General features: G+C 47.4%; 1 protein-coding gene across 3 annotated transcripts in view; it reads right to left on the reverse strand.

Moving 5' to 3' along the window:
• Positions 1 to 25,793, reverse strand: part of atp8b3 (ATPase phospholipid transporting 8B3) — a 44,050-nt gene that overhangs the window by 14,036 nt on the left and 4,221 nt on the right. For 2 of the 3 annotated variants that reach the window (XM_046352611.1, XM_046352613.1), the window contains exons 9-25: positions 23,146 to 23,218; positions 22,781 to 22,851; positions 22,563 to 22,654; positions 19,496 to 19,654; positions 19,282 to 19,370; positions 18,201 to 18,394; positions 17,788 to 17,999; positions 10,217 to 10,248; positions 9,899 to 10,055; positions 8,504 to 8,692; positions 8,109 to 8,221; positions 7,417 to 7,581; positions 7,124 to 7,235; positions 6,969 to 7,044; positions 6,678 to 6,801; positions 4,543 to 4,729; positions 4,133 to 4,356 (exon numbers count right to left, since the gene is read on the reverse strand). In XM_046352611.1, the coding sequence (XP_046208567.1) occupies positions 4,133 to 4,356; positions 4,543 to 4,729; positions 6,678 to 6,801; positions 6,969 to 7,044; positions 7,124 to 7,235; positions 7,417 to 7,581; positions 8,109 to 8,221; positions 8,504 to 8,692; positions 9,899 to 10,055; positions 10,217 to 10,248; positions 17,788 to 17,999; positions 18,201 to 18,394; positions 19,282 to 19,370; positions 19,496 to 19,654; positions 22,563 to 22,654; positions 22,781 to 22,851; positions 23,146 to 23,218 (2,269 nt within the window). The remainder of the gene's footprint in view (positions 1 to 4,132; positions 4,357 to 4,542; positions 4,730 to 6,677; positions 6,802 to 6,968; positions 7,045 to 7,123; positions 7,236 to 7,416; positions 7,582 to 8,108; positions 8,222 to 8,503; positions 8,693 to 9,898; positions 10,056 to 10,216; positions 10,249 to 17,787; positions 18,000 to 18,200; positions 18,395 to 19,281; positions 19,371 to 19,495; positions 19,655 to 22,562; positions 22,655 to 22,780; positions 22,852 to 23,145; positions 23,219 to 25,793) is intronic. The other variant, XM_046352614.1, reaches the window with a different exon arrangement.

Below are 25,793 nucleotides of genomic sequence, written 5' to 3' on the forward strand. Positions count from 1 at the left end.
GGGTGGTCGCGAGAGTGCTCAGGTAGGTGTTTAGGGGTTTCCATTGGTGCTACTACGGTGGAAAGTCCAGACCAGGTCTCCACCGTGTGCATTCCCCCCAAATATGCCGATTTGGCTCTCGCCTTCTCAAAAAAGAAGGCGACTCAATTACCACCCCATCGACGGGGGGATTGTGCGATAGATCTCCTGGTAGACGCTGCATATCCCAGGAGTCACGTGTATCCCCTGTCGCAAGCGGAGACGGTGGCTATGGAGACATAGGTCTCTGAATCCCTGCGCCAGGGGTACATTCAGCCATCCATTTCACCCGTCTCTTCGAGTTTCTGTTTTGTGAAAAATAAGAATGGCGGTTTATGCCCGTGCATTGATTATCGAGGTCTGAATAAAATCACGGTGAAATATAGTTACCCGCTACCTCTGATAAATACGGTTATTGAGTCAATGCACGAGGCACGCTTCTTCACAAAATTGGATCTCAGGAGTGCGTACAATCTGGTGCGTATTCGGAAGGGTGATGAGTGGAAGACGGCATTTAGCACCACCTCAGGTCATTATGAGTACCTTGTCATGCCATATGGGTTGATGAATGCTCCATCAGTCTTCCAATCATTTGTAGATGAGATCTTCAGGGACCTGCACGGGCAGGGTGTAGTGGTGTATATCGATGATATTCTGATATACTCCGCTACACTCGCCGAGCATCCCTGGTGCGCAGGGTGCTTGGTCGCCTGTTGGAGCATGATCTATATGTCAATGCTGAGAAATGCTTGTTCTTCCAACAATCCATCTCCTTCCTAGGGCATCAGATTTCCACTTCAGGAGTGGAAATGGAGAGCGACCGCATTGCAGCCGTGCGTAATTGGCCGACTCCAACCACGGTAAAGGAGGTGCAGTGTTTTTTAGGGTTTGCCAATTACTACCGGAGGTTTATCCGAGGTTTTGGTCAGGTTGCTGCTCCCATTACCTCACTGCTAAAGGGGGGCCCGGTGCGCTTGCAGTGGTCGGCTGAGGCGAACAGGGCTTTTGGACACCTGAAGACTCTGTTTACCTCGGTGCCTGTGTTGGCTCATCCGGATCCCTCTTTGCCATTCATAGTGGAGGTGGACGCATCTGAAGCTGGGATAGGAGTTAGTGTTTTCTCAGCGTTCGGGTACGCCACTGAAGCTTCGCCCCCAGTGCTTTCTTTTCGAAGAAGCTCAGCCCGCGGAGCAAACTATGATGTGGGGGACTGGGAGCTGTTAGCTGTCGTAAAAGCCTTGAAGGCGTGGAGGTATTGGCTTGAGGGGGCTAAACACCCTTTTCTCATCTGGACTGACCACCTCAATCTGGAGTACATTCGGCAGGCGAAGAGACTGAATCCTCGACAGGCAAGGTGGGCCATGTTTTTCACTCGTTTTTTGTTTACTCTTTCTTACAGACCAGGCTCCCAGAACATCAAGGCAGACGCATTGTCTCGGCTGTAAGACACAGAGGAGCTGTCCATGGATCCCACTCCCATACTCCCAGCTTCGTGTTTGGTGGCGCCAGTAGTGTGGGAGCTGGACGTGGACATTGAGCGGGCGTCACGTGCAGAGCCCTCTCCCCCTGAGTGTCCAGCTGGTCGTCTGTACGTTCCGTCGGCTGTCCGCGACCGATTGATCTATTGGGCTCACACGTTACCCTCCTCTGGTCATCCTGGGATAGGTCAGACGATGTGCTGTCTTGATGGGAGGTACTGGTGGCCCACTTTAGCTAAGGACGTGAGGATTTATGTTTCCTCCTGCTCGGTAATGGGCAGGTGGAGATTGTTAACCAGGATGTGGGTAGGTTTCTGTGGTCATATTGCCAGGACTGGCCGGGGGAGTGGGCGAAGTTCGTGCCCTGTGCAGAGGTGGCCCAGAACTCGCTACGTCACTCCTCCACTAACCTTACTCCTTTTCAATGTGTATTGGGGTATCAGCCGGTTCTGGCTCCTTGGCATCAGAGTCAGACCGAGGCTCCTGCGGTGGACAATTGCTTTCGGCATGTGGATGTGGGCTGCCTCCCAGGTTTCCTCAGCGCGCCATAAGGCACCAGAAAATTGCCACAGACCGTCGCCGCAGTGAGGCCCCGGTGTTCGCACCAGGGGACAGGGTCTGGCTCTCGATCCGAAACCTGCCCCTCCGCCTGCTCTGCCGGAAGCTGGGTCCGCGGTTTGTGTGGCTGTTTAAAGTCCTGAGGAGAGTGAACGAGGTATGTTATAACTGCCCACTAATTACCGTATTAACCCCTCGTTCCATGTGTCTCTCCTAAGGCCGGTGGTGGCTGGCCCGCTCCAGGAGGCTGAAGTGTGTGATGTTCCTCCGCCTCCTCTAGACATCGAGGGGGTCCCGGCATACTCTGTTCATTTTGGATTCGAGACGTCGGGCGAGGGGCCTTCAGTACCTTGTGGACTGGGAGGGGTACGGGCCGGAGGAGAGATGCTGGGTTCCGGTGGAGGACGTGTTAGATCCTTCCATGTTATCAGAATTCCACCGTCTCCATCCGGATCGCCCTGCACCTCGCCCTCCGGGTCGTCTCCGAGGCCAGTGTCGACACGCATCACAGAGCTAGCTGTGCCACCAGAGACTCTGGGTTTGCGCCCAGGCTCTGTCGCAGCCGGCCGCGACCGGAAGGTCCGTGGGGCGACGCACAATTGGCCTAGCGTCGTCCGGGTTAGGGAGAGCTTGGCCAGTAGGGATAGCCTTGTCTCATCGCGCACCAGTGACTTCTGTGGTGGGCCGGGCGCAGTGCGCGCTAGCCAAGTTAGCCAGGTGCACAGTGTTTCCTCCGTCACATTGGTGCGGCTGGCTTCCGGGTTGGATGTGCGCTGTGTTAAGAAGCAGTGCGACTTGGTTCGGTTGTGTTTCGGAGGACGCATGGCTTTCGACCTTTGTCTCTCCCGAGCCCGTACGGAAGTTGTAGCGATGAGACAAGACAGGAATTACTAACAATTGGATACCACGAAATTGGGGAGAAAAGAGGCTAAAATTAAAAATAATTTAATAAAATAAAAATTTAGACGTGTGACAAAACTGCACATTTTGTTTCAGTATAGATTTGTCCCACATGTCCAAAATGCCATTAAAGTATGTCCTAATAACCAGAGGGAATTAAGTTAATTCTAATAATATGCTGTTGAGAGAATAAAAATGTGAATTTGGAGCGTACATCTTAATGAAGGCAATTTTCTTCCATTATGGATACATTTAAGGAAAGTGATTCTGTCTTCCTTTTCTCTATATGAATGTTTTTTTTTGCAGTGGTGTAAAGTACTTAAATAAAAACGCTCAAGTACTACTTATGATGTTTTTAAGGGTAGCTGTACTTAACTTTACTATTTATATTTTTGACAATTTGTACTTTTACTTCACTACATTCCTAAAGAAAATAATATACTTTTAACTCCATACATTTTCCTTCACACCCAAAAGTACTTGTCACATTGAATGCTTAGCAGGACAGGAAAATGGTCCAATTCACACACATCCCTGGTCATCCCTACTCCGTCTGATCTGGCGGACTCACTAAACACACATGCTTCGTTTATAAATGATGTCTGAGTGTTGGAGTGTGCTCCTCTAGACGTAAACTAAAAAAACAGAAAATAGTGCTGTCTAGTTTGCTTAATATTAGGAATTTTAAATGATGTATACTATTACTTTTGAGTAAGTATATTTTAGCAATTATATTTACTTTTGATACTTAAGTATATATAAAACCAAATACTTTTAGACTTTTACTCAAGTAGTATTTTTACTGGGTGACTAACACTTTTACTTGAGTCATTTTTTATTAAGGTATATTTACTTTAAGTCAAGTGTGACAATTGTATATATTCCACCACTGGTCATTGCTAGGATATCAAGACAGCTGCAACATTTGATAGCAATATTCAGACCTTTCAAATTCCAAGAAATAATGGGTAGCGTTGCCATAAAAACACGAATGCATTATTAACGATGGAATTGTTATCTTTAGTGTTAATAAGCCCATGGATGTGAAACAAAAACAGGACCCACAGGGAAACCCACCCATTGGTTGTTCCCCACCCAGAACCCCCTCCCCCGTAAACCATTAGCGTTATATAAATGATTCTGGTGCTAAACCAATGTGACCAGTGTTGCCATCTAACCTGGGCACTGAAGCCGTTGAAGAAGCCGAACCAAATGTGCACCAAAGCGAAGCTGCAGGTTTTGTACAGGAAGTAACGCAGAAAGACAGCAATTCGGCGGTACGACCAGCGTCCATGGACCAATAGGAGCCTCTGTAGGAAACTGAACTTGGCCAGGGTATAGTCAGCATTCTGAACTGCCTGACCCCCCTCTACCCCAGCCAAACCTACCCCTATATGAGCCGCTACAGGAGGGAGGAAGAGAGAGAGAGAGAGAGAGAGAGAGAGAGAGAGAGAGAGAGAGAGAGAGAGAGAGAGAGAGAGAGAGAGAGAGAGAGAGAGAGTGAGAAAGGACATGCTAAATACACCCTGTCTTTGAACAGAAATCATAACATCATTTCACAGTCAACCTTTTTTTCCATCACACTCACTCTTGATCATGTTCACGTCGTTGGTGCCGTCACCTATTGCCATGGTGATGGAGGTAGTGTTTTTCCTAACGAGTGTGACCACGTCAGCCTTCTGGCCGGGAGTCACACGGCAACAGAGCACTGACTGGCACAGCCCTGCCAGGGAAATGAACCTGGCACCCCACTCTGGCCTGGCATCAAACTCTGCCTGAGAATGGACAAACCATGAACACTATTAACATTTTGTGTGATGGTTTTCTGAATAAACAACACGATAAGGCAGCCTTTAGGTTAAGGGAGTGTTTACTAGACTCAGAGCAAATGAATGATACAGAATTATGGATAATCACTAAGCTATAAGGTTTTCAGTCTTATGGTCTTAAAAGGGAGAGTATTATAGCATTAACACCTTTACTACCGGTCCAAATATTTAGAACTGCCACGCCCTGATCTGTTTCACCTGTCTTTGTGCTTGTCTCCACCCCCCTCCAGGTGTCGCCCATCTTCCCCAGTATCTCCTGTGTATTTATACCTGTGTTCTCTGTTTGTCTGTTGCAAGTTCGTTAGAACCTACCAGTGTTTTGTTTCCCTGCTCCCGCTTGTTCCTTGCTCCTGTTTTCTAGTTTCCCGGTTCTGTCGTTCTGCCTGCCCTGACCCTGAGCCTGCCTGTTGTCCTGTACCTTTGACCCACTACTCCGGATTACTGCACCTGGGTCATTCCTTAAAAGGTGCGAAGAACACCTACTCATTCAAGGGTTTTTCTTAATTTTTTAAATATTTTCTATATTGTAGAATAATAGTGAAGACATCAAAACTATGAAATAACACATGGAATCATGTAGTAAACAAAAAAAGTGTTATTATATAAAATACTGATGACAGCTTTGTAAACTCATGACATTCTCTCAACCAGCTTCATGAGGAGCCACCTGGAATGCATTTCAATTAACAGGTGTGCCTTGTTAAGTTAATTTGTGGAATTTCTTTCCTTCTTAATGCGTTTGAGCCAATCAGTTGTGTTGTGACAAGGTGGGGGGATATAGAACATAGCCCTATTTCGCAAAAGACCAAGTCCATATTATGGCAAGAACAGCTCAAATAAGCAAAGAGAAACGACAGTCCATCATTACTTAAAACATAAAGGTCAGTCAATACAGAACATTTCAAGAACATTGAAAGTTCCTTCAAGTGCAGTCGCAGAACTATGATGAAACTGGCTCTCATGAGGTCCGCCACAGGAATGGAAGACCCAGAGTTCCCTCTGCTGCAGAGGATAAGTTCATTGGAGCCTCAGAAATTGCAGCTCAAATAAATGCTATACGGAGGTCAAGTAAGAGACACATCTCAACATCAACTGTTCAGAGGAGACTGTGTGAATTAGGCCTTCATGGTCGAATTGCTGCAAAGAAACCACTACTAAAGGACACCAATAATAATAAGAGACTTGCTTGGGCCAAAAAACATTAGCAATGAACATTAATGACCGGTGGAAATTGGTCCTTTGGTCTGAAGTGCAAATTGGAGATTTTTGGTTCCAACCGCCGTGTCTTTGTGTAGGTGAATGGATGATCTTCTGTATGTGTGGTTCCCACTGTAAATTATGGAGCAGGAGGTGTGATGGTGAAGGAGGTGCTTTGCTGGTGACACTGTCAGTGATTTTTTAAAATTCAAGGTACACTTAACCAACACAGCATTCTGCAGCGATATGCCATCCCATTTGGTTTGTGCCAAGTGGGACTATAATTTGTTTTTCAACAGGACAATGACCCAACACACCTCCAGGCTGTGTATGGGCTATTTGACCAAGGAGAGTGATGGAGTGCTGCATCAGATGACCTGGCCTCCACAATCACTTGACCTCAACCAAACTGAAATGTTTGAGATGAATTGGAGCGCAGAGTGAAGGAAAAGCAGCCAACAGGTCCTTAGCATATGTGGGAACTCCTTCAAGAGTTGGAAAAGCATTCCTCATGATGCTGCTTGAGAGAATGACAATAGTGTGCAACGCTGTCATCAAGGCGAAGGGTGGTTATTCAAATAATTTGTTTAACACTTATGTGCTTACCTTGTGATTCCAAATGTGTTTAAAAAATGAAGAAAGAAAAACTCTTGAATGAGTAGGTTTTCTAAACATTTGACCGGTAGTGTATGTTTACCAGTTCAGGGCCGGTGAGGACCAGCGCTGATTTCTCCCCAGCCCTCTCCCTGTCCACACACCACAGCTCTGTCTCTTTGCCCTTGGAGAAAGTAATCTCTGGATCAGGAGACTGGAGGAGCTGCCTGTGGGAGGATACAGAAAAGTAGATATATTGGAAAAGTATCGTCAATGTGTGTGTGTGTGTGTCCATGTGTGTGTGTCCGTGTGTGACTGTGTGTTTGTCCGTGTGTGTGTGTGTGTGTGGGAATGTGTGTCTTTGTGTGTATGTGTGTGTGTAAATATGTTTGACCTCAGTTCATCCCCTTCTAGTAGTCTGGTATCAGGATCCAGAAGTCTGCAGGCGTACCCTATGTTCACCACTGTCTCTGCAGAGAGAAAGAGAGAGAAAAGAGGAGTGAAAGACCAACAGACAGAGACAGACAGACAGCGGGGAGCAGTAGTTACCTTTCTTGTCCCCGGTCAACACCCAGACTTTGAGTCCAGCCTGTCTGAGCATGGAGATGGTCTCAGGGACCTCGTCCTGTAGCCGGTCCTCTATAGCTGTCACCCCCAGCAGCTGCACAACAGGAACCAAGATGTACAGAGAGTTCATCACTCTGATTTTGGATCACATTGCATTTATATAAAGCTTTCATGAGTTTCCTTGATGGGCGTCATCCTTTGGAGCATAGGAATTCTCCTCAAATGTCATTGTATGGTAAACATACTGTAATGCAGTGCCCTGATTATGAGGATACCTTTAGATCTCTCTCCATGTCGTCATGCAGCCATTCCAGCATGTCATCACGGTTATGGGTTGTCATGGCAGCCTGGGCCATGGTTTTGCTCCACTCCTCCCATTTGGCCTCAGATACAGTTCGCTCAGCTATGCACAGAGTCCTCAGACAGGACTGGGCAAACAGCTGGAGGAGGACAGGAATATACTGGATGAGATGCTGGATGAGATGCTGCATGAGATCTACTTGCTCTGCTTATTATCAAATCTAATTGTATCTGTCACATGTGCCGAATACAACAGGTGTAGACCTTACAGTGAAATGCTAACTTACAAGGCCTTAACCAACAATGCAGTTCAAGAAATAGAGTTACAAAAATATTTACTAAATAAGCTAAAGTATAAACAGCGAGTAGCAGCAGCGTAAAAAAAGAGGGGGATCAATGCAAATGTAGTATGCATTGTGTTTTCTCTTTATTTATCTAGGCAAGTCATTTAAGAACAAATTCTTATTTACAATGACGGCCTAGGAACAGTGGGTTAACTGCCTTGTTCAGGGGCAGAACAACAGATCTGTACTGTTACTAGTCCAACAGTCTAACAGTCTAACCACTAGGCTACCTGCCGCCCCAGTGTGTGTGTGTGTGTGTGTGTGTGTGTGTGTGTGTGTGTGTGTGTGTGTGTGTGTGTGTGTGTGTGTGTGTGTGTCTTTACATCTAAGGCTCTCTCAGTGCTTTCCAGATGTGGACAGTCTTTTTGTAGTCTCTCCAGGATCACTATGTCAGCACCTTTACAGTATAACTTCAGCCCTCCCTCTGGCTCCCGCACTGCAAACACAAAATACATCAGAGGATAGAACACATTTATACATGTCAGGAGAATACATCAAGATGAGAGACTGAGGGATAGAGAGATGAAGGGAGAGAAAGGGAAAGGGTCCAGGATAGGGGAGCTGTGGGGCAGATGCATCCAGTCTCACTCAGGTAGGAAAATTCTGTCAGATCTTTTGAGAAAGTACCTCATTAGGATATATTTTTTACGGGTAAGCTCAAGGTTAGGGTCGTACATTCATCCTTCCTAACATGGCCAGATAGTAATGTCAGTCTTACCCAGTACAGACATGCGTCGCCTCTGGCTGGTGAAGTCAAGCAGAGTGAGGAGCTGGTAGTGGCGTTTGAGCCCCAGCTCACTGACTGTCAGAGAGTTCCTGGTCCTGGAGAGGAAGACCCAACCCAGCTCCCTGGCTGCCCCCACCAGGGCCTCTTCGTCTGGGGACGCAGCCTGGTACACCGGGGCCCCTAGGACAAACATCACGCAACAGAACTGTAACAGTACCTGGGCGATTCCAAGCCAGCATAACACAAACATATTTTTGGCATCTCAGATTCTTCTGGAAATTCTCACGTAGTAGATTTATTAGGAGGAAGGATGTTCGGCATACTTTTTACATGAAAATCATGAAAGTGGCAATTTTAGGCCCTTTTTAGACCTATATATGCCTCTTGTTAGAGCCTATGATCTGTGTACCGTACATGATACAGACAACATCTTGGTGTCATTATCCTCCGTATAGTGCTCTCTCAAATATGGAGATTGGAGTATGGAGTATGTCTAGATTCTGAAATACTATTTTTCACATTCATTTATTCAACGCAGAATTATGAATATGAATAACTCAAAATAACCATTTTAGATATAGCTTATTTTTTTATATTTTTTTTTTTAACATATTGCTTGGAACAATATACTCTTCAAACAAATCACATTTCCAGAGTGGGTGCTCTGCTACTTTTAATGATATGACCCATTTCATACATAGAAATTGACATTATAGGTCAATATAATATTCCCTTTGAATCCATTTTCCCTTCACGGTCTTGATCATAAAATGTATCATACTGTCAGAATTAGCAGAGAGCCCACTCTGGAAATGTGATGTACACGTAGAGTATATTGTTCCAAACAATATGTCTTCAAATGAACAAAATCCAAAAGGGTTATTTTGAGATATTAATGTTTTTAATGTTGAATAAAATACTTTGAAATATGCATTTCAGAATCATGACAAACTCCATATTTTGGAGAACACTACAAAGAGTATAATGACACCAAGATGTTGTCTGTACGGTACAGTTCACAGATCATAGGGTCTTACAGGATGTGTGTATAGGTCTAAAAAGGGCCTAAAAGTGTCAACTTTCACTTTCAAAATGGTTTGTGATACAAATGTAAAAAACATGTCAAACACATCCTTCCTCCCAATTCATTTTCTATGTGTGAATTGAAAGAACAATCTGACATACCAAAAATATATTTGGCCTACACTGGCATGGAATCGCCCAGCTGTATTGTTGTATCATGCTGAGATGTGTTTTCCTACTTCTTGAGAGGGTTTAGAACAATTGTATTTTACTGTACAGAAAACACCAAGTATTTACCTAGTTAAATTTACGAACTTACATGGTAAAATGTTAATTACAGATGATTGACTTGTTTGCCCTCACCGTTCTTCCATTCGGTCATGACGGTGTGGCAGAGTGCCAGTGTGGTGAGGAACTGTCTGCTCTGTGGGCACTGCTGCCCCCTCAACCTGTCCACCAGCCGCTGGTCTGACAGACACAGACCCCCACAGGAGAACGGGTTCCAGCTCAGGTCTAATGTCTGGGGGGAGGCAGAGGTGGGGCAGAGAGATGGAAGTTATGTTCTTTTCTTTATTTACTACTTCATGACTGATTTGACAATGTGCAAATAAACGGAATTAATCACATAACGTGAATGTTTTCCTCTACAATGATATGGAACATCTAAACCTGGATCATTACCTGGGATTCCTCTGCACTGATTGACGCATCACCTGAAAAATTCAAAAAGGAGAAATGAAGACATTTTCAGATAGAGTGGGGAGAGTGGAGAGAGAGTGGGGAGAGTGGGGACCTTTAGACTGACAGTAAGCATGTTCTAACTACCAGACCGATAGTAGTAGTAGACAGTGGGCAGATGGGGAATGTGATTCCAGACAAATTTCAGATTACACCTTGACTCTCGAGGGCTGGAACGACATTCACATATGAATATTTGAACACTTACAAGGGTGCCCTGATTTGTTATCAGAGTGGCTGCGGATCCGACTTTTCTGGACCCCTGTCACGACTTCTGCCGAAGTCGTTGCCTCTCCTTGTTCGGGCGGTGCTCGGCGTTCGACGTCACCGGTCTTCTAGCCATCATTGATCCTTATTTCATTTTCAATTGGTTTTGTCTTGTCTTCCGAAACACACCTATTTTCAATCCCATTCATTACCTGTTGTGTATTTAACCCTCTGTTTCCCCTCATGTCTTTGTCAGAGATTGTTTTATGGTCAGTGTAGTGTGATTGTTGTTTAGGTGAGCGTTGGGTCCTCGTACCCATGTTTGTTTGTTTATGTACAGTTAGTGTTATGGAGCATACTCGTTGGACTTTATTAAAAGACTCCATTTTACACTCCATTTGACTTTCCTGCGCCTGACTTCCCTGCCACCTATTACACCTATGCATGACAGAATCTCTGACCAATATATGAAGTCAGCAGGGGAGGACACTATGCCCATGGAGCTGGAGGAACGCGTTCAGGAACAAGCGAGGGAGCTTGACGCTATCAGCTCCGTCATGGATCACATTGTAATGAAAATGGATCGCTGGGAGAGACAGGGAGTTTCTCCAGCGCCACCACCACCACAACCGGAATCTCCCGTGAATGTTTTTTCCTCTTCGGAATCGAAGACCCATTTATCCCTACCTACGGGATACAACGGAGATACTGCCGGCTGCCAGGGTTTCCTCCTTAAACTGAACTTGTATCTAATCACGGCCTCCCCAGTACCATCTGACCGTGAAGCAGCGGGTGAGCTTCTCTATCATCTGAGGCAGGAGACAAGGAGTGCACAAGATTTTGCTTTGGAGTTTAGGACCTTGGCTGCCGGTGCTGGATGGAGCGACAGGGCCCTGATCAACCATTACCGATGTAGTCTACGCGAGGACATCCGTCGGGAGCTGGCCTGTAGAGACACCACCCTCACCTTCGACCAGCTGGTGGACAGGTCCGTCAAGCTGGACAACATGCTGGCTACTTGTGGACGTCTAGATCGGGGTCTGGTTGTTCCATCCTCCCGCACCCTCTCTCCCGAACATATGGAATTGGGAGGGATGGTGCGCAGGGAGACCGGAGTGGGTTTTCCGCTGGAGCACCATTCAAGGTAGCAGAGAGCTCGATGCCGGGTTGGTTCCTCTGGGAATAGAGAGGGCAGGCAGGGCATTCTGGCGTCACCCCAGGTGAGTAGGCACCATTCTCATCCAGAGCCCTCTGCTGCACTAATGTTTGTCTCTGTCTTTTTTTCCTGATTTTTCACTGCATTCCCAGTATAAGGCGCTAGTAGATTCAGGTGCGGCTGGGAATTTCATTAATGAAAGTTTAGCTCATAGTTTAATGAAAGTTTAGCTCATTGTTCCTGTGGATATGCCTATCCCTATTCATGCCTTAGATAGCCGACCATTAGGGTCAGGGTTTATCAGGGAGGTAACCACACCTTTGTGTATGATATCGCAGGAGGGTCACAAGGAGAAGATTAGTCTTTCCTTATTGATTCTCCTGCGTATTCTGTGGTGCTAGGCTTACCCTGGTTAGCTTGCCATCACCCCACTGTTTCTTGGCCACAGAGGGCTCTCCCGGGGTGGTCGCGAGAATGCTCAGGTAGGTGATTAGGGGTTTCCGTTGGTGCTACTACGGTGGAAAGTCCAGACCAGGTCTCCACCGTGTGCATTCCCCCGACTATGCCAATTTGGCTCTCGCCTTCTCCGTCGACGGGGGTATTGTGCGATAGGTCTCCTGGTAGACGCTGCATATCCCAAGAGTCACGTGTATCCCCTGTCGCAAGCGGAGACGGAGGCTATGGAGACATATGTCTCTGAATCCCTGCATCAGGGGTTCATTCAGCCATCCATTTCACACGTCTCTTCGAGTTTCTTTTTTGTGAAAAAGAAGGATGGTGATTTACGCCTGTGCGTTGATTATCGAGCTCTTAATAAAACCACAGTGAAATATAGTTACCCGCTACCTCTGATCAATACGATTATTGAGTTAATGCACAGGGCACGTTTTTTCACAAAATTGGATCTCAGGAGTGCGTACAATCTGGTGCGTATTAATAAGGGTGATGAGTGGAAGACGGCATTTAGCACCACCTCAGGTCATTATGAGTACCTGGTCATGCCATATGGGTTGATGAATGCTCCATCAGTTTTGCAATCATTTGTAGATGAGATCTTCAGGGACCTGCACGGGCAGGGTGTAGTGGTGTATATCGATGATATTCTGATATACTCTGCTACACACGCCGAGCATGTGTCCCTGATGCGCAGGGTGCTTGGTCGCCTGTTGGAGCATGATCTATATGTCAAGTCTGAGAAATGCTTGTTTTTCCAACAATCCATCTCCTTCCTAGGGCATCGGATTTCCACTTCAGGAGTGGAGATGGAGAGCGACCGCATTACAGCTGTGCGTAATTGGCTGACTCCAACCACGGTAAAGGAGTTGCAGCGTTTTTTGGGGTTTTCCAATTACTACCGGAGGTTTATCCGGGGTTTTGGTCAGGTGGAAGCTCCCATTACCTCACTGCTAAAGGGGGGCCTGGTGCGCTTGCAGTGGTCGGCTGAAGCGAACAGGGCTTTTGAGCACTTGAAGACTCTGTTTACCTCGGTGCCTGCGCTGGCTCATCCGGATCCCTCTTTGCCATTCATAGTGGAGGTGGACGCATCCGAAGCTGGGATAGGAGCAGTGCTCTCTCAGCGTTCGGGTGCACCACTGAAGCTTCGCCCCTGTGCTTTCTTTTCTAAGAAGCTCAGCCCAGCGGAGCAAACTATGATGTGGGGAACCGAGAGCTGTTAGCTGTCGTAGAAGCTTTAAAGGTGTGGAGGCATTGGCTTGAGGGGGCTAAACACCCTTTTCTCATCTGGACTGACCACCGCAATCTGGAGTATATCCGGCAGGCGAAGAGATTGAATCCTCGCCAGGCAAGGTGGGCCATGTTTTTCACTCGTTTTGTGTTTACTCTTTCTTACAGACCAGGCTCCCAGAACGTTAAGGCAGACGCATTGTCTCGGCTGTATGACACAGAGGAGCGGTCCATCGATCCCACTCCCATACTCCCAGCTTCGTGTCTGGTGGCGCCTGTAGTGTGGGAGCTGGACGCGGACATTGAGTGGGCGTCACGTGCAGAGCCTTCTCCCCCTGAGTGTCCAGCTGGTCGTCTGTACGTTCAGTCTGCTGTCCGCGACCGATTGATATATTGGGCTCACACGTCACCCTCCTCTGGTCATCCTGGGATAGGTCGGACGATGCGCTGTCTTGACGGGAGATACTGGTGGCCCATTTTAGTTAAGGACGTGAGGATTTATGTTTCTTCCTGCTCGGTGTGCGCCCAGTGCAAGGCTCCTAGACACCTGCCCAGAGGTAAGCTACAACCTCTACCCGTTCCTCAACGGCCGTGGTCGCACATGTCGATGGATTTTTTTGACTGATCTTCCACCTTCACAGGGTTACACCACGATTCTGGTCGTTGTGGATCGGTTTTCAGAGTCCTGTCGTCTCCTCCCTTTGCCCGGTCTCCCTACGGCCTTACAAACTGCAGAGGCCCTGTTTACACATGTTTTCCGGCACTATGGGGTGCCTGAGGATATAGTGTCTGATCGGGGTCCCCAGTTCACATCAAGGGTCTGGAAGGCGTTCATGGAGCGTCTGGGGATCTCGGTTAGTCTTACCTCAGGTTTTCACCCCGAGAGTAATGGGCAGGTGGGGAGAGTTAACCAGGATGTGGGTAGGTTTCTGCGGTCTTATTGCCAGGATCGGCCGAGGGAGTGGGCGACGTTCGTGCCCTGGGCAGAGATGGCTCAGAACTCGCTACGTCACTCCTCCACTAACCTTACTCCCTTTCAATGTGTATTAGTGTATCAGCTGGTTCTGGCTCCTTGGCATCAGAGCCAGACCGAGTCCCTGCGGTGGACAATTGGTTTCGGCACGCCGAGGAGACCTGGGAGGCAGCCCACGTCCACCTTCAGCGTGCCATAAGGCGCCAGAAAATTGGCGCAGACCATCTCCGCAGTGAGGCCCCAGTGTTCGCACCAGGGGACAGGGTCTGGCTCTCGACCCGAAACCTGCCCCTTCGCCTGCTCTGCCGGAAGCTGGTCCGCGGTTTGTGGGGCCGTTTAAAGTCCTGAGGAGAGTGAACGAGGTATGTTATAGGTTACAACTACCCACTCATTACCGTATTAACCCCTCGTTCAATGTGTCTCTCCTCAGGCCGATGGTGGCTGGCCCGCTCCAGGAGGCTGAATTGCGTAATGTTCCTCCGCCTCCTCTAGACATCGAGGGGGTTCCGGCGTACTCTGTTCGATCCATTTTGGATTCGAGACGTCGGGCGAGGGGCCTTCAGTACCTTGTGGACTGGGAGGGGTACGGGCCGGAGGAGAGATGCTGGGTTACGGTTGAGGACGTGTTAGATCCTTCCATGTTATCAGAATTCCACCGTCTCCATCCGGATCGCCCTGCACCTCGCCCTCTGGGTCGTCCCCGAGACCGGTGTCGACGCGCAGCTGGAGCCGCGCGTCAGGGGGGGGGGTACTGTCACGACTTCTAACGAAGTCGTTGCCTCTCCTTGTTCGGGCGGTGCTCGGCGTTCGACGTCACCGGTCTTCTAGCCATCATTGATCCTTTTTTCATTTTCAATTGGTTTTGTCTTGTCTTCCGAAACACACCTATTTTCAATCCCATTCATTACCTGTTGTGTATTTAACCCTCTGTTTCCCCTCATGTCTTTGTCAGAGATTGTTTTATTGTCAGTGTAGTGTGATTGTTGTTTAGGTGCGCGTTGGGTCCTCGTACCCATGTTTGTTTGTTTATGTACAGTTAGTGTTATGGAGCATACTCGTTGGACTTGATTAAAAGACTCCATTTTACGCTCCATTTGACTCTCCTGCGCCTGACTTCCCTGCCACCAAATTACACCTATGCATGACAACCCCTCTTTCCTGACAGCTAAAGGTCCTGAAGATTCTGCGCATGCGCAGGATTCTCTACTTTACAAACAGTCTCTGCTTTACTCGTGGAGGCCAGGCTACTCTGGTGAATGGTGCTGGTTTAATAAAATTGGATCAAAGTTGAATCAAAGTCTGCAAGATCAGATAATGATAGTATTCTACATAATAGAACCGAATATAATAGCATAGTATAAAGTTACTGTAAGACAAAAACACCACCTCATTTCATGATTTCATGATTGTGGGAATGGTCACATTTTTCTCTCAAATCAGATTTGTCAAAACTTAACAGCGTGAGCCACTAGGTAAAACATATGCTTTGATTTAAACTAAAACACAGGTAGGCTATGCTATACTTAACACCATCTGCTCTACAATCAAATCAAAGTTTATTTGATTGCGCCGAATACAAACTTACAGTGAAATGCTTACATACAGGCTATAACCAATAGTGCAAAAAAGGTATTAGGTGAACAATAGGTAAGTAAAGAAATAAAACAGTAAGACAGACTCTATATAGTAGCGAGGCTATATACAGTAGCGAGGCTTTGACTGGGGTGGCTGGGGTCTTTGACAACTTTTAGGGCCTTCCTCTGACACCGCCTGGTGTATAGGTCATTGTACATCCTTCACAACAAGATTGTAGGCTACTTCGAAACAACACGGAATAACTCAATATGACCTAAATGCATATCTCTATTAAACTGATTGAGATCAAACGGTTGGTATGCAGATGCTGCATAAACGTCTTACCGGTTAAACTTGAAGAATTAGCATATGTGCGATTGACAGTGAGAAAGGTGAAAGGAGGGTGACATCAACAATGTGTTCGTAAAGTAGAGGCAAAGAAACACATTCACAGAACTTGATTTGGATCTTCAGCTCTGGGGAAAAGGTATCCAGGGGGGGGGGGGGTACTTTTTGTTTTAGTGCCCAGACAGCCCTGATAGTGCCCAGACAGCCCTGATAGTGCCCAGACAGCCCTGATAGTGCCCAGACAGCCCTGATAGTGCCTAGACAGCCCTGATAGTGCCCAGACAGCCCTGATAGTACCCAGACAGCCCTGATAGTGCCCAGACAGCCCTGATAGTACCCAGACAGCCCTGATAGTGCCCAGACAGCCCTGATAGTGCCCAGACAGCCCTGATAGTGCCCAGAAAGCCCTGATAGTGCCCAGACAGCCCTGGTAGTGCCCAGAAAGCCCTGATAGTGCCCAGACAGCCCTGATAGTGCACAGAAAGCCCTGATAGTGCCCAGAAAGCCCTGATAGTGCCCAGACAGCCCTGATAGTGCCCAGAAAGCCCTGATAGTGCCCAGACAGCCCTGATAGTACCCAGACAGCCCTGATAGTGCCCAGACAGCCCTGATAGTACCCAGACAGCCTTGATAGTGCCCAGAAAGCCCTGATAGTGCCCAGACAGCCCTGATAGTGCCCAGACAGCCCTGATAGTGCCCAGACAGCCCTGATAGTGCCCAGAAAGCCCTGATAGTGCCCAGACAGCCCTGATAGTGCCCAGACAGCCCTGATAGTGCCCAGAAAGCCCTGATAGTGCCCAGACAGCCCTGACAGTGCCCAGACAGCCCTGATAGTGCCCAGACAGCCCTGATAGTGCCCAGACAGCCCTGATAGTGCCCAGACAGCCCTGATAATGCCTAGTGCCCAGACAGCCCTGATAGTGCCCAGACAGCCTTGATAGTGCCCAGACAGCCCTGATAGTGCCCAGACAGCCCGGATAGTGCCTAGTGCCCAGACAGCCCTGATAGTACCCAGACAGCCCTGATAGTGCCCAGACAGCCCTGATAGTGCCCAGACAGCCCTGATAGTGCCCAGACAGCCCTGATAGTACCCAGACAGCCCTGATAGTGCCCAGACAGCCCTGATAGTACCCAGACAGCCCTGATAGTGCCCAGACAGCCCTGATAGTACCCAGACAGCCCTGATAGTGCCCAGACAGCCCTGATAGTACCCAGACAGCCCTGATAGTGCCCAGACAGCCCTGATAGTGCCTAGTGCCCAGACAGCCCTGATAGTGCCCAGACAGCCCTGATAGTGCCCAGACAGCCCTGATAGTGCCCAGACAGCCCTGATAGTGCCCAGACAGCCCTGGAACTCAAGCCCTGAGTCTAACACATACAAATGTAGGTCTTGGTCTTTAGTCAGATGCAAACAAAAGTGAGTTCAGTCACTGTCTTTCCGAACCGGGGAGCAGACTGAGAACCTGCTGCACAATAACACAAGGTACTCCAGGCCCTTGTAGGTTTAGTGGTGAAATCAAATCTAACACACAGACAGAGGGTGGTTGTTTCCAGGTCATGGGCCATCCTTACCATAGATGTCCCCTGCAATGCAGCACTGTCTGAAGAGCAGGCGGTTCTGGGTGAGGGTGCCTGTCTTGTCACTCAACAGATGTCCCACCTGACCCAGTTCCTCATTCAGAGAGGTGTTCCGGGCCTGGGCAGGGATGGACCTCTCCACCCCTCCTCTCATCTCTACGTCCCAGCCTATAAACAGGCTGTGCAGCACGTGGACCATCTCAAACCTGCACACAGAGACATGAACATACTCAATACTAGATGTGTGACCGACAAAATACATTTCAACAGAGATTCATAGACTGCTGAATAAGTATGCTGTGTACAGTACTATAGGATTGGAAGAGCTGATTCCACTTTTCGATTTCTCGTATTGGAATTGAATTAATTCAAATAGAACTGACACCAACCCTGGTAGTGTTACTCACGTGATGTAGAGAGACATGGGCATGGCAGGGCTGAGCAGGATCACATAGCTCCAGAAGGTGAGGAAGGCTGTGTAGATGGGCGAGTTGCCCCTCGTTAAAGCAGACAGAACCTCTATTTGGGACGACACACGCCCCTGAAACACTCCTGACCCCACAGCCAGCAGTAGAGCCATCAGCAGTATGAACAGCACTATCTGAGATCACAGACACACACATACATGTATATGAACACACACATGAACACATGCCTGTTCACCCCGCTATCATCCAGAAGGCGAGGTCAGTACAGGTGCATCAAAGCTGGGACCAAGAGACTGAAAAACAGCTTCTATCTCAAGGCCATCAGACTGTTAAACAGCCACCACTAACATTGAGTGGCTGCTGCCAACACACTGACTCAACTCCAGCCACTTTAATAATGGGAATGGATGGGAAATGATGTAAAATATATCACTAGCCACTTTAAACAATGCTACCTAATATAATGTTTACATACCCTACATTATTCATCTCATATGTATATGTATATGCTGTACTCTATATCATCTACTGCATCTTTATGTAATACATGTATCACTAGCCACTTTAACTATGCCACTTTGTTTACATACTCATCTCATATGTATATACTGTACTCGATACCATCTACTGAATCTTGCCTATGCCGCTCTGTACCATCACTCATTCATATATCTTTATGTACATATTCTTTATCCCCTTACACTTGTGTCTATAAGGTAGTAAGTAGTTTTGGAATTGTTAGCTAGATTACTTGTTGGTTATTACGGCATTGTCGGAACTAGAAGCACAAGCATTTCGCTACACTCGCATTAACATCTGCTAACCATGTGTATGTGACAAATAAGATTTGATTTGATTTGATTTGATTAAATAATAATAATAATAATAATAATAATATATGCCATTTAGCAGACGAAAAGCAGACATAAAAAAAGTTGGATCCTTTATCATAATAAAATGATTCAAGACAAGAGAGTTATATAAATGAACAGATAAAACCATCTATCTCCATAACTCTCACACTGCTTTACTTCATCCTCTCCTGGCCTTTATCACTCACCCCAATGACAACTTTGTTCAGGACCTTCTCAATCTGAGTCATCTTGACTCTGAGCCGACCAACGTTGCGAAGGATTTTACTATCTGAGCCTGAGGGACAGGAAGATCTGTGTTATTTACACGTTCAATTTCATAGTCCTTGTCATTGATCTGTTAGGGGGAAAGAAAGGGTGCATAAGGTATTGAAGCAGGGGCTATGTATGCGTGCTGAGTACCGGTGTATATCGCCATGCCAAAGGCTGTGTCTGTATTTCGAAGTACTGTTCCTCTCAGCAGGATGTGTTCACTGTCCAGAGGGTGGCGCTCTCCTCTCCAGTGGAGCTCCCCCCGGAAGGTGTACAGATGGCTGTTGGGCTCCTCACACAACACAATGCCTGAAAGAGGGAGGGAGAGAGGGAGAGATGGAGTGGGGAGCAAATAAGAGAGGAAAGGAGGGAGAAATAGAGAAAGGTAGGCAGAGAGAGAATGATGGAGGGATAAAGAGAAAGAAATGGCTGTTTACATTTGTAAACCCTCTCCTCCAACCCCACCCACTCAGCCCCTACCCATACGGTCATGTGTCATTGCAATCTTCGCTCTCTCTTTCCCACTACTCTCTCTTCTTCTATCCTATCGTCTCTCCCTTCTTCTAAATCCTACTCCCTCCTGTCCCCTAATTCTGCCTGTTTGACCCTACATTCCTCCCTTTCCACATCTTATGACTGGCACCGTCCCCTTTCCCCCCAGTCGGCCCTCCCCTCCTCCTCTGTGGCTCAGTGACTCAGTGGGAGTCTACAGAAAAGGTTTGCGGGCAGCTGAGCGAAACTGGTGGAAAACAAAACTTCCAGAGGACCTATCATCCTTTCACTCCCTCCTCTCTACCTTCTCTTCCTCTGTATCTGCTGCTAAAGCCCCTTTCTACCGACAACCTGCCAGCTCGACCCCATCCCTTCCTCCCTCCTCCAGACCATCTCTGGAGACCTTCTCCTATTCCTCACTTCAAAATGGCCAGAGTCACTCCCCTCCTCAAGAAGCCAACACTCAACCTCTCTGGCGTCAAAAACTACAAACCGGTATCCCTTCTTTATTTTCTTTCCAAAACACTTGAGCGTGCTGTCTCTGATCAACTTTCTTGCTATCTCTCTCAGAACTATCTTCCTGATCCTAACTAGTCAGCCTTCAAGACGGGTCATTCAACTGAGACTGCTCTCCTCTGTGTCACAGGGGCTCTATGTTGCCCTGACAACATCAGGGAAACTTGGCAGAAGGGAGTAGTTAATCATATTACAGAACTTCTGCAACATCTTTAATTGACACTCTCATTCTCCTTAATTGCCAGCCTGAACACATTATGGAAAGAGATTAAGTGTATAGGAAGCTCTGAGGACAGCCAATAGGTCGTCTGGATTGTGGACAGCCAATAAATTGTCAGATGCAAACAGATTATAATCTTTAATGGAAAACAGTTCTTGAGGGCTTGACTTTTTATACACTGGTGAACCGGTGTTTGAGTTGTGTAGTTGCAATATCATTAATTTCAATTGATGTGCTGCACAATGGACATATAATGCACAATGTCTCAGGAACGACTGTCTGGGTTGGCAATACTAAGTATAGAAATAAATTTGGCCCGTAACCTGGACCTACAGGCCTAATGAAAACATTTGGAGGACTTCAGGAGACCAGAGGAGTCTAAGAAGTTGGATTTCATTTCATTTAAATTCTCTTAAATATTGCAGCCCATTTGTGTAGGCCAGATAAAACTCACTGAGTTCAACTATAAATAGTGACTGAATTTATACTCAATAACTTTTTTCCTCATTGTTAGGCTATTTGATTTGTCATTTTTATGAAAAAATTATAAATAGCAACTAAATACTGTAGGCCTATATATCTATAGATAGTGCACTGCATAATGAAACAATCCCCAATAAGCTTGTGTTTTTAGGGTGGACTGGGTGGACTATTATGTGGCATTAGTAGATTGTTTTTAAGCACATTCTAGGAAGAGAGCGCGACGTCGGCTCATGTCATACAGGTTCAGGTAGGCTGTAAAGGACAGTTGAATATTAAAAAAAAAATCATTGGTAGCTGATTAGTATGCTGTTGCATCGAAAATATATTTTACAATCTCCAGTGTTTGAATTATAAACTTTAATTAATGAACAAGTAATTACATAATTTCCAACAGCCAGATGTCTAAAAATGGGAAACTGTGTTATGCCAGCGACCCCAGTTGACAACTCCACGGTGTCCCCCACCCAGAGTGCAAAGAACCCTGGCATGACCCTGGACAACAACCTGTCATTCTCTGTAAACATCAAAGCAGTGACTGGCTCCTGCAGGTTCAGGCTCTACAACATCCGTAGAGTACGACCCTACCTCAACCAGGAAGTGATGCAGGTCCTAATCCAGGCACTTGTCATGTCCCGTCAGAACTACTGCATCTCGCTGTTAGCTGGAATTTCTGTTTGAGCCATCAAACCCTGCAACTTATCCAGAATCCTGCAGCCTGCCTGGTGTTCAACCTTCCCAAGTTCGCACATGTCACCCCGTTCCTCCACACACTCCATTGGCTTCCAGTCAAAGCTCGCATTCACTACAAGACCATGATACTTGCCAGCAAGATGAACTGCCTTCTGGCTGTGCTCGAACCCTACACCCGAACCGAGTACTCGATTCTGCCACCTCTGGTCTCTTAGCCCTCCCACACCTACAGGAGGCCAGCTCCCGCTCAGTCCAGTCAAGGCTCTTCACTGTCCTGGCACCCCAATGGTGGAACCTGAAGCTAAAACAGCAAAGAACTTCCCCATCTTCCGAAAACATCTTCCCGAAAACCCCCCTCGCACCCACATTTTTCAAAATAAATAAAATTGCCTTTCATAAATTAACACTCGCATTTCACCCCCCCACCCACACACACACACACACTAGCTCTGACTTTGCTGATAGCTACTTTATACAGGAAACATGTACTTACTATGACTGTGATATGTTGTAATTTCACCTAGCTATTTTAAGATGAACGCACTAACTGTAAGTCGTTCTGGATAAGAGCGTCTGCTAAATGACTAAAATGTCAAATGCAACCTGACACTGACATATTGTTATTATGAGCTCACCCCAATTTTGATACACTTTGCATTTTTTCCTAATTCCCTTTACTCCTTAATGCCCTGTATCAGGGCGGTGACTACTGTTGAAGGCAGATAGGGTCTGCTTCAGTTCTGAGCTCACCCTATTTTGCATACGCTTTGCATTTTTTCCTAACTCTCCTAATGCTTTGGCTCAGGTGGTGCCTACCATCGAAGGCAGCCAGGGTCTGTTCTGTGGGGTCAGAGGTCATCTCTGTGTGGGTGGCGTCCAGGGCCTGCCGGTACTTTAGATTGGTCTCTCTGCAAAGACAGGGACCACGGTCAAGCGTCATAACCCTCAGCGTAAAATAAACAGGTCATATCTGGTTCAAGTGTACAGTATGGATAAGAGTACATTGCCAGTATATGGATGTTTCTGTCCCCTACCCATCAATGTCAGCTGTCTCTACGTAGCACAGGCTGTGTGGCTCAGAGCTGCAGAGGAGCAGTAGATCTGCCTACAAGGGATACAGAAGGAAAAGATGTCTATAGAGAGAAGCACAAAGGGGCGACCAGACAGTCAGGGCTAGGGAACCACTTTGGACTCTCTCTTTTTTTAGTACCCTTTCTTTACCTATTTACTTTTTCTATTGTTGTTTACTGGGTAAACCTGCAAGTAAGTATTTAATTGCACGGTGTTCTCCATGTATAGCATGTGTATATGACGAATAAACACATTTGAATTTGACTCTATGCAAACCTGCAGGTGGTGCTGAATCAGCTGAGGCTAAAGCCGAGGCATGGAAACTCACCGGGATGATCTGGTCTTTGTGAATCCGCAACACATCTCCCACACACACATCCTTCCACTGGGATGGGCTGAAACTGAGACGTGGAGTGGAGAGAGACAGAAGGGAGAGAGACAGAAGGGAGAGAGACAGAAGGGAGAGAGCCAGAAAGGAGAGAGACAGAAGGGAGAGAGACAGAAGGGAGAGAGACAGAAAGGAGAGAGACAGAAGGGAGAGAGACAGAAGGGAGAGAGACAGAAAGGAGAGAGACAGAAGGGAGAGAGACAGAAAGGAGAGAGACAGAAGGGAGAGAGACAGAAAGGAGAGAGACGGAAGGGAGAGACAGAAAGGAGAGAGACAGAAGGGAGAGAGACAGAAAGGAGAGAGACAGAAGGGAGAGACAGAAGGGAGAGAGACAGAAAGGAGAGAGACAGAAGGGAGAGAGACAGAAGGGAGAGAGACAGAAGGGAGAGAGACAGAAAGGAGAGAGACAGAAGGGAGAGAGACAGAAAGGAGAGAGACGGAAGGGAGAGACAGAAAGGAGAGAGACAGAAGGGAGAGAGACAGAAAGGAGAGAGACAGAAGGGAGAGACAGAAGGGAGAGAGACAGAAAGGAGAGAGACAGAAGGGAGAGAGACAGAAGGGAGAGAGACAGAAAGGAGAGAGACAGAAGGGAGAGAGACAGAAAGGAGAGAGACGGAAGGGAGAGACAGAAAGGAGAGAGACAGAAGGGAGAGAGACAGAAAGGAGAGAGACAGAAGGGAGAGACAGAAGGGAGAGAGACAGAAAGGAGAGAGACAGAAGGGAGAGAGACAGAAGGGAGAGAGACAGAAAGGAGAGAGACAGAAGGGAGAGAGCCAGACGGGAGAGAGACAGAAGGGAGAGAGACAGAAAGGAGAGAGACAGAAGGGAGAGAGACAGAAAGGAGAGAGACAGAAGGGAGAGAGACAGAAAGGAGAGAGACAGAAGGTAGAGAGACAGGAAGGAGAGAGAAAAGGGAGAGAGACAGAAAGGAGAGAGACAGAAGCGAGAGAGACAGAAAGGAGAGAGACAGAAGGGAGAGAGTCAGAAGGGAGAGAGACAGAAGGGAGAGAGACAGAAGGGAGAGAGAGACAGAAGGGAGAGAGTCAGAAGGGAGAGAGACAGAAGGGAGACAGACAGAAAGGAGAGAGACAGAAGGGAGAGAGACATAAAGGGAGAAGGGAGAGAGACAGAAAGGAGAGATAAAAGGGAGAGAGACAGAAGGGAGAGAGACAGAAGGGAGAGAGTCAGAAGGGAGAGAGACAGAAGGGAGAGAGACAGAAGGGAGAGAGACAGAAGGTAGAGACTCAGAAAGGAGAGATTCAGAAAGGAGTGACTCAGAAAGGAGAGACTCAGAAAGGAGAGAGACAGAAGGGAGGAGGTGAGAAGGGAGAGAGACAGAAAGGAGAGAGACAGGAGGGAGAGAGTCAGAAGGGAGAGAGACAGAAGGGAGAGAGACAGAAAGGAGAGAGTCAGAAGGGAGAGAGACAGAAGGGAGGGAGAGACAGAAGGGAGAGAGACAGAAGGGAGAGAGACAGAAAGGAGAGAGACAGAAGGGAGAGAGTCAGAAGGGAGAGAGACAGAAGGGAGAGAGACAGAAGGGAGAGAGAGACAGAAGGGAGAGAGTCAGAAGGGAGAGAGACAGAAGGGAGACAGACAGAAAGGAGAGAGACAGAAGGGAGAGAGACATAAAGGGAGAAGGGAGAGAGACAGAAAGGAGAGAGAAAAGGGAGAGAGACAGAAGGGAGAGATACAGAAGGGAGAGAGTCAGAAGGGAGAGAGACAGAAGGGAGAGAGACAGAAGGGAGAGAGACAGAAGGGAGAGAGCCAGAAAGGAGAGAGACAGAAGGGAGAGAGACAGAAGGGAGAGAGACAGAAAGGAGAGAGACAGAAGGGAGAGAGACAGAAGGGAGAGAGACAGAAAGGAGAGAGACAGAAGGGAGAGAGACAGAAAGGAGAGAGACAGAAGGGAGAGAGACAGAAAGGAGAGAGACGGAAGGGAGAGAGACAGAAAGGAGAGAGACAGAAGGGAGAGAGACAGAAAGGAGAGAGACAGAAGGGAGAGAGACAGAAGGGAGAGAGACAGAAAGGAGAGAGACAGAAGGGAGAGAGACAGAAGGGAGAGAGACAGAAAGGAGAGAGACAGAAGGGAGAGAGCCAGAAGGGAGAGAGACAGAAGGGAGAGAGACAGAAAGGAGAGAGACAGAAGGGAGAGAGACAGAAAGGAGAGAGACAGAAGGGAGAGAGACAGAAAGGAGAGAGACAGAAGGTAGAGAGACAGGAAGGAGAGAGAAAAGGGAGAGAGACAGAAAGGAGAGAGACAGAAGCGAGAGAGACAGAAAGGAGAGAGACAGAAGGGAGAGAGTCAGAAGGGAGAGAGACAGAAGGGAGAGAGACAGAAAGGAGAGAGTCAGAAGGGAGAGAGACAGAAGGGAGAGAGTCAGAAGGGAGAGAGACAGAAAGGAGAGAGACAGAAGGGAGAGAGACAGAAAGGAGAGAGACAGAAGGGAGAGAGACAGAAAGGAGAGAGACAGAAGGGAGATAGACAGAAAGGAGAGAGACAGAAGGGAGAGAGACAGAAGGGAGAGAGACAGAAAGGAGAGAGACAGAAGGGAGAGAGACAGAAAGGAGAGAGACAGAAGGGAGAGAGA

This window comes from Oncorhynchus gorbuscha, linkage group LG06, assembly GCF_021184085.1.
Source record: "Oncorhynchus gorbuscha isolate QuinsamMale2020 ecotype Even-year linkage group LG06, OgorEven_v1.0, whole genome shotgun sequence".
Classification (NCBI taxonomy): Eukaryota; Metazoa; Chordata; class Actinopteri; order Salmoniformes; family Salmonidae; genus Oncorhynchus; species Oncorhynchus gorbuscha.